At 27.7% G+C, this 12,695-nt stretch overlaps 1 protein-coding gene across 1 annotated transcript in view; it reads left to right on the top strand.

Moving 5' to 3' along the window:
- LOC107442117 (alpha-catulin) overlaps window positions 1-12,695 on the top strand; it is a 262,498-nt gene that overhangs the window by 238,292 nt on the left and 11,511 nt on the right. Inside the window, exons 10-13 of the mRNA XM_071181077.1 lie at window positions 2,378-2,617; window positions 5,767-5,883; window positions 10,178-10,360; window positions 12,173-12,250. Coding sequence (XP_071037178.1) covers window positions 2,378-2,617; window positions 5,767-5,883; window positions 10,178-10,360; window positions 12,173-12,250 — 618 coding nt within the window. The remainder of the gene's footprint in view (window positions 1-2,377; window positions 2,618-5,766; window positions 5,884-10,177; window positions 10,361-12,172; window positions 12,251-12,695) is intronic.

Below are 12,695 nucleotides of genomic sequence, written 5' to 3' on the forward strand. Positions count from 1 at the left end.
TATAATATAATATAATATAATATAATATAATATAATATAATATTATATAATACAATATAAACAGGGGTTTTTTGTCAGTTGTCACTGTTTTCTGAAAAAGTTTTCTGAAACTATTTTCTGAATTTTTTTTAAAAAAATGAATCAGTTAGGCGAAACAGAAAGATATAATTGATGTTTCAAAACATTAAGAATGGGTTTTAATTAGCTTCTTTGTTGTATAGCAAGCAGTTTTCAAACAATTTTTTTTGTATTATTGCCGTAAAAAAAGATTTATTTATAGAATGAAATAAAGAGCAAGGATTAGTTTAAAGAAGTCCTTTTTCGGATTTTACTAATTTTATATAGTATTTCGAAAGTCAACATTTTCGTTATTCAAGCATAGACTTTTTGTATAACTAATCTTCTATTTCAAAAAGTTAACTTTCTGAAAGACATTAAACTTTTTTCCAGGGTTAAAAGTATGCTATTGCTATACAAAATATTTATCGTAATAGGGATAATGTTTAATATAGTGCATGTAATTTTGAGTTATGATTCTTTTTTAAAGTCGACGCTATTTGAGAAAACTATACTTTCAATATTTTCTCCTATTTAAAATTAAATTATTTCTCTCATATAATAAAACAAAGTGCAAGAATGTATAATTATATAGTACAATAAGAGATATAATTCTATTTTAATATATGATATTGCATGCACTGAAAAACAAGTATGATCAAACCTACCAGAATACTGTAAAATGTACGATATTTGTAACTCTATGGGAATATCAAAAAGCTCGGTAATTTTTTCTTTTAACTTTCCTCAAGTGAAAGTTAAAAAAAGAAATCTTTTAATTTACACATTTAAAGTCTACTTTTTTGTGTAAAACTGTAAGCTAGTTTATATTTACTTAGGTTGCTTGGCGATTGCAATTTTAAGAAAAGAATCATAGTCCTTGCTACTAGAATATAGTAAAATTTGTCGTGTTTAGCCAATATTTGAAATGCTTGAACTTTAAATAGATGAAATTTAAATATTTTTGCATCATATTAGAAGTTAAGCGAATTTCAAATAATTCAAATAATTTTGAAATGCATAAATACCAATTCTAGTTTGAATACATAATATACTTTGAATTTATTTCAATTTCGAATGTTTGCCTAGCATATTTAAAACGTAACACAGCATATTTTATATTGTAAAATATATATCATATAAATACATATATTGTAAAATCTATTGATAGTTGAAGTATTTCGAATTTTTTTTAATATTTAAAATTTGAATATTCCAGCAGCACATTTTGAAACTTCTGAATTTAGAATATTTGTTTAGCATAATTTGAATTATATCGGTTATTTTAAAATATTTTGTACATTTTAAAATATTGAAATTTTGAATATTAGTATTACAGATTTGAAACATAGCGTAACATTTTGTAAATTATTTGAATGCTTAAAGTGTTAGGATTTTTAATTAGAAATAAGCAATTCTTTGAATTATTTGAAAGCCTAATGTGGAATAGCATATTTAAAAGTTTTTTTTATCTTTGAAATGTTTTGAATTTTTTAAGGATTACTTTGATTGAAATATTTGAAATATTTCGAGTGTTCAAAATATTCGGAATACTTGAGATATTTTAATATTTGAAATATTTTGGATGAATGAGAGAAGGTAATGGGTGTTTTAAATTCTTGAAATTTTTCGATTGTTTGAAATATTTGAAATATGATATGCTTGAAATGAAATACTTGAAATATTATATACTTGAAATGAAATACTTGTAATGCTTTGAATATTTGAAATATTTTGAATGTTTGAAATTGATTGAATATTTGAAATATTTTGAATGTCTGAAAGTGAATGAATACTTAAACTACTTTGATATCTGAAATTGAATATTTGAAATATTTTGCATGTCTGAAATTGAATATTTGAAATATTTTGCATCTAAAATTAAATATTTGAAAGATTTTCAATGTCTGAAATTGAATATTTGAAATATTTTGAATATCTGAAATTGAGTATTTGAAATATTTTGAATGTTGGAAATTAAATATTTGAAATATTTTGAATGTCTGAAATTGAATATTTGAAATATTTCGCAGGTCGGAAATTGAATATTTGAAATATTTTGAATGTCTGAAATTAAATATTTGAAATATTTTGAATGTCTGAAATCGAATATTAGAAATATTTTAAATGTCAAAAATTGAATATTTGAAATATTTTGCAGGTCGGAAATTGAATATTTGAAATATTTTGAATGTCTGAAATTAAATATTTGAAATATTCTGAATGTCTGAAATCGAATATTAGAAATATTTTGAATGTCAGAAATTGAATATTTGAAACATTTTGAATATTTTCCTTGCCTATTTGTAATACAGCATAACGTGTTTTGAAATATTTGAAGGTTCTAAGTGCTTGTCATACACTCTTCCTTCACCCGAGTAGTAAAGTAGCGAGAGAAAATGTCGAAGTTTTCATGGATGTCTGGAAAGCTCTCGACCAAGATGTCACGGCACTTGCGCAAGAAGTGTCCGAACTGTGTCGAAATGCTGCCACCCTTCCGACAAAACCTGACAAAATGACTGTCACTAACTACACTTCCAACCCTTCCAATGAGTTTAATGTAAGTCCAAGAATTTGAACCCCCTCTCTATATTACTGTCATTAATATATGAATGAACGAAAATGGTTTTATAACTAATACTTACAATTATTTTAACGTTTATAGCTGCTATATGAAAGGTATATCATGTGCAGTGTTTTGTAAGGACAAACCTTATCATATGGGCACTTCTAAAGAGATTTAACAATAACTTTAACAGCAGCAAAGTTTGAATTCTACGGATATTTATTTTATAATCTTCATTAGTTATGTAATAAACTTTCCTTTTAAATAAAATTAGCACTATGATAATTTTTTTCATCGAACTTTAGAATATCAGATTATCTTTATGAGAAAAACTATCGACATTGCGTATGTTGAATTGTTCGGATTTTCTTATACTTTATCTATTCCAAAATGCTATTTTGTATTTATGCTACTTGTAGTAGAAATATTTCATAAAAATTTATAAATATTATTTTATTTTAAGATTGTTGAAATAAGTTTGAATTACTTAAATTAATCTATTTTCTGTCAAAATAATAGATTTCATATGTTACTTTTATGAGCAGGCAAAGTAAACACTGAACTATTTTTTTCAGAAAATCTTTCCCCGAGCAATATACAACATATTTATGTATTGCATATTATGTCTAACATATTATGTATGCATTTGGACATATCATATGCTTTTACATATGGACATTAACATATGCTTTAAGTAACTGCAATATTGTTTAAGTTTTGCACTCCTATGTTTCTTTGGAAACATCTAGAAATTGTTTTAATGAAGAATTTTTAGGGTTGCATTGGTTAAGATCATAAATTGCCAAATTCGGACACTTTAGTTGGACAGAAAAAAATAAAAAAATTAAGGTAATTGTAGACAGATTTATAAATTAACTCAACAATTTTTAGCTGTAAGTTACATTTGAAGAAGAACCTACCCACATTTGAGAACTACCCTTATATATATAAAGAATCTTTGTAAAAAAAGTTATGAAAATATACCTTACACTTTTAGAAATTCCTTGGAAGAAAATGATTAAATAACAACATATTTAATAGTTATTTTACCTTATTTAAAAAAAATAATCGAATAACCATAAATAAAATGGTAATCAAGCTGTTAACTGTAAGAAAATCCGTTTATTAGCTGCTTTCATTAAATACGATTAAATAACCAAAGTTTTATCGTTGCAACTAGGCCAATCTAATAAAGTCGCTTAGTTTCTTGCAAATGCGTACACATTATAACCGAGAGGGTGGATCTATCAGTCTCCTGGTCGGCAGAACTGGGGTTCGAATCTTTAACCCAACAGTATTTTCACCATTCCCTTTAACACATTAAGAGTTTCCAGTGTCATGCATTCTCCAAGGCCTGTTACCTAACGAAAAGCTTCTGTCCAGGTAAATGTCTTTCTTACGGTTTTGAAATCATGCTAGTTGTAAATGGCTCAAAAACCGTACAGTTTTGTATAAATGGTTTTATAACCGTACTAGTTTTAAATGGTTTCAAAACTGTAAAGATGAAAATATTTATATCATAATTTTAGAATAAAATTCTAACAGAATATAGCTGTTCCAAATTGCTAGTTCAAAGAAATAAAAACAAAGGCACTCGAGGGATCTCTATTGAAAGTATAAAAAAAATCCATTAAGCCAGTTTCTTTTGACTTTAGCGATCGTATGTCTCTCTCAGTTACCAAAGCTTTTATGTCATTTCGGTTTCATAATTTCAGCAATACAATAATACATGCTTTTCTTTAAGTATAAAGCAATGAAAATGCACATAATTCGTAGGAATATTTTTACAAATTGTGTTGAGTTTAATTGTGCTTTATCTTCTTAAAATAGTATTTTTTTTATCAATACCCAGAATCATTACGCTGGAAAAAAATAAGTTGAATACTACCAGAATAGAGTAAAATTTACCGCGTTTCTTACTCTTTGAAAACACCCTAAAAATAGCTTATTTTTACCAAAGAGCTCTGGCAATGAGTTTGGCAAAATTAGCAATAACATATGGTTTTATAATATGTGAAAAAAATTGTAAATGTGATAAAGTTTGGAAATTTCATCATGATACCTTATAGCATAGCGTAAATTTCATTTATTTGGTTAAATGCAATTTTCTGTTCTGCATTTTTACTAAATGTGTGGTAAAAAGAACTATAATTTTCAATACCAGAATTTCCGGTAAACCATATAAATGAAAAATAACCAAATGAATGGTTTAAATACCATATATTTTGGTTTTATTAAACATAATTATTTTTTTTTACCGGAAATGTCATTACCATAGATAATAGCATGTATTACCAGATAATTAACAATGTTATTTTACCATATTTTCTTTCTTCTTATATTATACACTTTTCTTAAACTTCAAATTATTAAGGATTAAAAGTTGAACTACGGTCTTACCTTGATTACTACACATTTAGCAAATTTATTATTTGACCGAGTAAAAGATTTTTATGCCATGCTTTAAGGTATAATAATAAAATTACCAAATTTTTATCACGCATTAAAAAACTATCTTTTATTGTTCATTTTACCAAAATCATAATTAAAGCGTTTCTTTAAAAATTACAGTGCTTTTTAGTGTTCTCATAGAACCAAAAATACGGTAAATGTTACATATAATGTTTGTTTTAATCATACTTTTTTCTCAGAGAAGCAACCATATTTTACGATTTTACGATTTCGCATACATTTTCGTAACAATTTTGTTTAAATATTTATGTTTTAATTCATATTTTCTACATTTATATCATATTTTCTGTTGTTAACATCAAAAATTTTTTGACGTAAATTATATATTCGAATTGCTTTGGTGATATAGTGAGAGTTCATATATCCATCTATCTGTATTTATATATTTATTGAAAACGATTCGGATGAAAATAATATCAAATTTCCTGTAGGCTGTAAATTGAAAGACAGTTTTGTGTATTGTGCTGCTCTCTAGAGAAAAGTTCTTAAATTTGAAAAGAAACTATCTAAAAACAATATTAAATAGTTTTATGCTAGAATGTCACATTTAAAAAAGTATATGATTTACCAATATATTTTCCCAATTCCTATATTTGTTACATAAAGCACTACAATACCTAGTGCAAGAAAGAGTACTCTATAGTATATCATTCGATTTGTCTGATTTGCAGAGACAAAGTCTCCAACCTGCGAGCAACTCGAACAATCATTCAGCTGCACCCAAAAGTATTGTGACAACCAATCAGTTAACAGTACCAGATCAGCAACCAACAAAGCTTGACGCAGAGGTAATATCAATATTTTCTGTTTTCCTGCAAGTTAAACATTGACATACGTACTTCTCATTTTATTCAGTAATATAAGAAGTGTTTTGACTAAAAATTAGTTAATTGGTAGCTTAGAGTTGCGATTTTTAGTGCTAAATCACAGCCAATTCGACCAACAGTCGAATGTTTTGTAAATTTTTGGCGTTAAAAACAAATGCATACTTAAACATATATACACACATGAATCAAGACTTAAGTTCAAATGACCTTAGTTTTGAGCACATTGGTTCATGGAACTTTTAATAATAATATAGTAACCTTAACTAGTACCTTAAAGAGAGTAGTGTAGTTAACGAACATTACACAGTTCCTGTGCACATACTTCAGACAGTTTAGAAGTAAAAAATTCGTCAGAGAAATATATACATGCGGTTTTAAAGAAGTAAATATTGAAAATATTGCTGTAGGTATGCCAGGAAATATGACATTTCGAAAATAAACATAAATTTTTAAAAATATATGTAATTGTCAAAATTAGTGTAAAATCATTTCAAAAAGCTAACAGTGATGATATTAACTAATCGTTAAAAATTTCATCATTTCACTGAATGATATTATATTTCTAAGGGAGTTTCAGTAAATTGTTGTATTATGTGAGAATCACCCAAATAGCAATCTACAAACTTGTGATTGTTGACAAATATGGAAAGGTAGTAATATGGAAAGGTAACCCCCCCCCCAAATGTGGGTACACGGGTCGCCGCCACAGGCCTCCCCCTCAGGAGAGGAGGGGCGATTCGAGCACCGGACCCAGCGCTGGTCGAGGGGCCCGACGAAGCCCCACCGTGGCATTTATTAAAAGCAAAAAAAGTACATAAAAATCGGGATGGCAACAGGCCATTAACAGAACTTAACATAAAACTGAAATAGGAAATTAAAAGGCTTACAGAGACATTGTTAAAAACCTCCAGAATAATTGTAAATTTTATAAAAATAAGAAAAATAACTTGGGCCCTCATCGGACAAAGATTCATGAATTTTTGGCTTAATAAGAGTTCAAAGGACCGTTATTTTTCCGACATTGGCCATACATAATATTGTCTCATTCTCCCGTTTATTTACAGCCACTTTACAACCAATAGTGGTTCGATGTAAAATTGTCAGATCAACCCGATATTTCATATTCATTATTCAGCTAAAATAGGCTCTATATTGGCCCTATCTAGACCCTTCTAGGACCAATATTAAAACGTCTAGGCATCCCGATATTGATTCTTATAGGATTCATATTGAATCAATTTTGAGCCAAGGTTCGAGTGATCAGTCGCATTTTTTCGTGATTTCTCACTTTCATACGAGCAACTCCTCTTCACTATGTCAAGCTCTTTGTTATCTTGATATAGGTCAAACAGATATTGTGGGATTCTACCAATCTACTCCTGACTAACCTTAATACTTTTAGGATTCGTCCTGAAAATAATTACCATGCGTTGTATTTCACGCTTCATAAAACAGTTTTAATGAAAAGACTACAATAAAATTAGTTTATTTTAGCGAAATGATGAACACGTTGTGAAATAATAAATTGCAATTCCGAAAAAAATAATTTTTATTCACCAAATTCCACCTCAAATACATTTTACATGTATTCCATGCATTGCTCTGCTACAGAATTCAGAATATTTCTGATATTCTTCGATGAAAATTTTTTTATCAGAATCCATAAATCTCCAACGTTTTATGCTTCGGGATTAATTGTGTAGTTTATGTTTACACACATAATTGGAATTACTGCTCACAATAGCAATAAAGTATTTATCTTTTGACTTAAAAATATGTTTATTCCCTAAAAGAAGATTTTGAAATTTATTTTTACTATTCAGGGCGTCAGAAAATTGTCATAAAATCGCATTTTACGATGTTTCAACCCTATAAAAGTTTTGCATTTGAGAATACAAGAAATTTTGTTTTAGAAAAGTACTGGCTGAATACACGTTCATCAAGCAGATTGAAAAAAAACGAGCAAATCAATCAGTACTGGACACTGCAGAATCATGCACTAAACTGAAAGAAATATACTAACGTAACAAATAAAGTTAAAATAATTCCATATTAATTCCATGCATAATTATTTATATTTTGCCCTCCCTGGTAGACATTATAATTAAGCAAAACATATTTTTAGGAGTACATCCCATCAAAATAAAGATTAATTTTATTCAGTATCATTTGGCATGTAGCTATTGCTTGCGGTCAATTCTTTAAATAGTATTTATATTAAAATTACACAGTATTGGCGTAGTTTTAACGGATACCAAATCTACCAAAACTATGCATTGTACCTAAATACGTATATTTGATACCCATTAAACTGCATCAAAAGATTAAAAATGCATATTATTTACGTTTCTCAAAGCTTAATTAGCTGCATTGCACCATTAATTATGCTTTAGTACATAGTGTATATCTTTTGTTTCAATTAATAAATATTACCAAAATTAACTAAGTATCATTGGCATCAAAAATGGTGCATTGATGTTTTACGTTTCTCCTAAACAAATTAGAATAATTTCTCTTTTAATTTTACTTTTTAGAATTTAGCTTTTTTGTTTAAATTAGTATCTATATATTTAAAATAATTCAGCATTATTGGTGTCTGTAAAAGGTTTGCGATTTTTTATGCTTTTCTTAAGCGAATTAGTACCACTTCTCTAACAACTTTACTTTTTAGTTCATAACTTGTTTTTTACTTTAATTAGTAGCTATTGCCAAAACTTGTTAATCATCAGTGGCGTCAATATTTGTAAGGTGAATTTTTACGCACTTCACTTAAATTACTTTGCCCCGATTCTCCATTAATTTTGCTTTTTATTACATACCTTTTTTTTATTTCAACTAGTAAGTATAACTGAAAGCATTAGTGGCGTCAGTAACAGTATGACGATTATTCTCCTAAACGAATTAGTACTATTTTTCCAATAATTTTGGTTTTTAGTTGAAAACCTTTCTCTTTTGTTTCAAATACCGTCTCCTTTAATTTAAATTTAACAAAATAAGAACATGGAATCAGGAAGCTTTAGAAAACTAATTTGTTGACATAATCCATATATATTACGTTGATCATTGGGAAATGATTTAATAAATTTAAAAAAAATTAAACATCAAAGAAAGTTCTATAAACTCCTTTCTTAAATGAGTGCTATAAGCTAGGAAACTTTACTAAAAGTTATCTTTAAAATATTTGAAAGGAAAGCAGAATCGTCTTCATTTCAGTTTTTATCAATTGCTAATCTTAAGCAATTCAGCATTTCTATTTCTTAAATATCTCTCCTGAATATCTCCCCCGAGATTAAATTTCGAATAATTTTTAGTATCGAAGGTTGAATTGCTATTTTCGGCCACTGTCCAAATTCCAGGACGTTAGCATAAACGGTTCTGGAGATATAAAAGAGGCATTCAGAGAAGAACTTTGCATGTCATTATTATTGACATATCAGTTTTTACGATAATTTTAGCAACATTCATACATTTAGCATATTATTCTGTTTTAATTTATATAATTATCTTAAACTTTTTGTATTGATTTAATGAATTAAATTTATGCAAATGGACTTAACTAAAAAAATTACTTTAGTTTCACTATATTTTATTATTTTAGTATCACTTAGCATTGATTCAATCGTAACATTTTAATTTAACATTCACATAATTTAACAACAAATTTAAAATTTGGTGCTTTAGAAAAAAGATGCATTTGAATAATTTAAAAAGTTGTCGAAAGTTCTTTATAAGAATCTTATAAAGAAATCTTAACGCAAATTCTATAATATAAAAACTTAAATAAAACGTTCTTTATACGAACTAAAAAGTTATTTATACGACTCTACAGAAAAGCTTCGTTTAAAAATAATTCTTTAAAATTTTCATCATACGAATTCTCTAAAAAAGATAAATTCTACTCAAAATTTCTTCAGACAAACTTAACAAAAAGTGCTTTAAACTAAACAACTTCCACGAAAAGTTTTCTAGCAAATTTTACAAAAAATTTCTTCGGTCAAACTTTAAAAATGTTTATACAAATTTGACAAAAACGTCTTAGTAGAAAATTTTACAATAAGCTATTTCTATAAATTCTATAAGAACTCTTTATAAGAAATTCCGCAAAAATATACATATATATTTTGATACACATTCTATTTTTTCAGTAAATATCCCTTAGTTAATTATTTAGTTTCAGATTAATGATGTTTTTGTCAAAATGAAATTGACATCATTGCTTAATGTCAATAGCATGGTTTTTAATAATTTATTTCAGGAACAATCGAATATTGCCAAGTTAGGCTTAGAAATGAAACAGCTGACGTCAGAAATGGATGCCGAAACGGACAAATGGCCGACTGCCGATAATGATATTGTAAGAAGAGCGAAAACAATGTCCACAATGGCCTTCTCCATGTACCAATTCACTAGAGGAGAAGGTGAATTAAAAACAACACAAGTGAGGAAGCCTTCTATCGTAGACATGTTTTAGTTCCATTTGAAAATATGATTTATTGATTCGATATTATTCAGGCGATACTGTTTTAGATTACAGGGCTCACGCTAAGCGTTCTTCACCTCGCCGAATGCAATAAAATCGTAAACTTAGCGAATAAAATTGTGTTTTGGCGGAAGTATTGGCGAATGATTTTTTTCCACTGGAAAGAAAAATATGTTACTTTGGAAAACATATTAAAATGGCGAATAATTTTGATATTTGGCTAATACACTGCTTAATAATTTGAAATCCTTAGCACGAGCACTGGATTATAATATATTTAAACAGAGACAAACTTGCCACAATCAAAATATGAGTTTTGAAGTGGTGACCATTTCCTGATAAATAGAATTGTTCTTCAATTGATTTATTCTTTCAATTATGGGATTATTCTTTCTTTGATCCTTTTTATGATATTCAGAAATTTGTCAGTGCTCCAATTATGTTAGTAGAGCCAAGCAAAATTTTCTTGTTATGATTTCTTAACGATAATTGAAGTTTATTAATTTACAAGTTCATTTTGCTTATAATAATAAGTTATAACCATTTTAGGTGTGCATTATGTCCCAAATAAAATACAACCTATGGAAAACGAGGAAATAGCGCGATGGCAAACTATCTGTCGCCAAGGGCACTCAGGAAAGGAGAGGAATTTCATGGTCAATATTTACGTGTTTAAAAATGTGTCGTTGGTTTCCACAGGATGATGCTACTGTCCATAGAGCTGCCTTAACCATACTTGATTTCCAATAGAATGTGACCTTGTCACCACTAGACTTTCTTTCTATAGGGATATTTAAAAAAATTTATGTACGCAAATTGTCTATCATTCCTCGCTGAACTATAGAGGAAAAGTAGAATTGAGATTTAAAAAAAACACAAATATAAGTTAATGTTTTCGATTATTTCAGTGGGCGTTCCAATATTTTTAATTTGTCAATAATTAACAAAGCACGAGAATTCGACATTCCTTGTGGTTTTTGTTCATTGTTCAATAAACATACCTTTTTCTCAGCTTCCCATTGCTTCGTTTTTCTGGGTTGCGTTTTATCTGGGACATACTGTATTTCTACATAATTGCAATATATTGATTATTGATTAACGTATAATTTTAAATATTATTTGCTCATGGTTTTAAATCATGCAAAATAATATACTCATAGTTTGGCTGTGTGTTTTCAAATACTTTGATTTTTAAAATTAATATTTGCGAATATATAATGTATATTGTCTTGTATTGTAATAATATTATTTCTCATACATCAAAAACTTAGTTCATCATAGTTTAAGGGGTGGTTCTTTTGCAACAATATTTATCCTTCTTAATTACATCTTTCTGACTTGATTTATCGCTTAAATCTTGGTCGCGTGGTTAACGAAAATGAAAAATTTAATTATAGGACACAACTAAATTTAAGAGAGAAATTAATAATTTTAAGTTCTTAATCAGCGAAATTAAACCATTCTATTTCGAAAGATGATATTTTCTAATATTATTACTTTAATGCAGTTAAAAAAGACAATTAATTTAATGTAAAGTGAGCAATCTCAATGAAATTCAACCACACTATATGGTATATGAAACTTTTTTCAATCCACGCAAGGTTATGTTGATGGAATTTCATTACATTTTATATTCACTTTTTATCGATGATTATTGTTTTTTATTATTTTAAATTGCAAAGAATTGATTCATAATCTTTGCTTTTTATGAAAAACCTGTATTATTTAGACGCGATAATAAAATGAGATTTTTTTTCTTCAAATTTTCAGGACTTGTTTACGCAAGCGGAGTTTTTTGCAGAAGAAGCAAATAGGTTTTATAAAGTAGTGAGACATTTTTCATATCAGGTAATTACTGGTTTAAATAAATTGAAAAAAAAAACCCTCATAATTTATATTTATTATTTATAAAAGTGTGCCATGCGAATTCATGTTATTAGATATGCATTATGTTTCACCAAAAATATTCGATTATTGTTTTCTTTCAATGTAGTGTGGAAAAAATCACTCCTAAGTTATAAAAGCTTCCTAAGTTTCCAAAGTTTATTGTAGAAGAAGAAATAATGACATCAACTTTTTTGTGTAGAATTGCACCCTCTGGTGTTGCTTTAAAGATTTTAAAATTCATGAAATTATGTATTTCTTGTCTTCAGATTTTCTATTACCTTTTTGAATTTGATAAGATCATGATCTGCAAACTATAACCACTTCAAATTTGTACTTTAATCTACTGTAAATAGCGTAAAAATTATTTATAGAATGTCAAATGAAATGAAGTATGTAAAGCTAACTG

The sequence above is a fragment of the Parasteatoda tepidariorum genome, chromosome 5 (genome assembly GCF_043381705.1).
Source record: "Parasteatoda tepidariorum isolate YZ-2023 chromosome 5, CAS_Ptep_4.0, whole genome shotgun sequence".
Classification (NCBI taxonomy): Eukaryota; Metazoa; Arthropoda; class Arachnida; order Araneae; family Theridiidae; genus Parasteatoda; species Parasteatoda tepidariorum.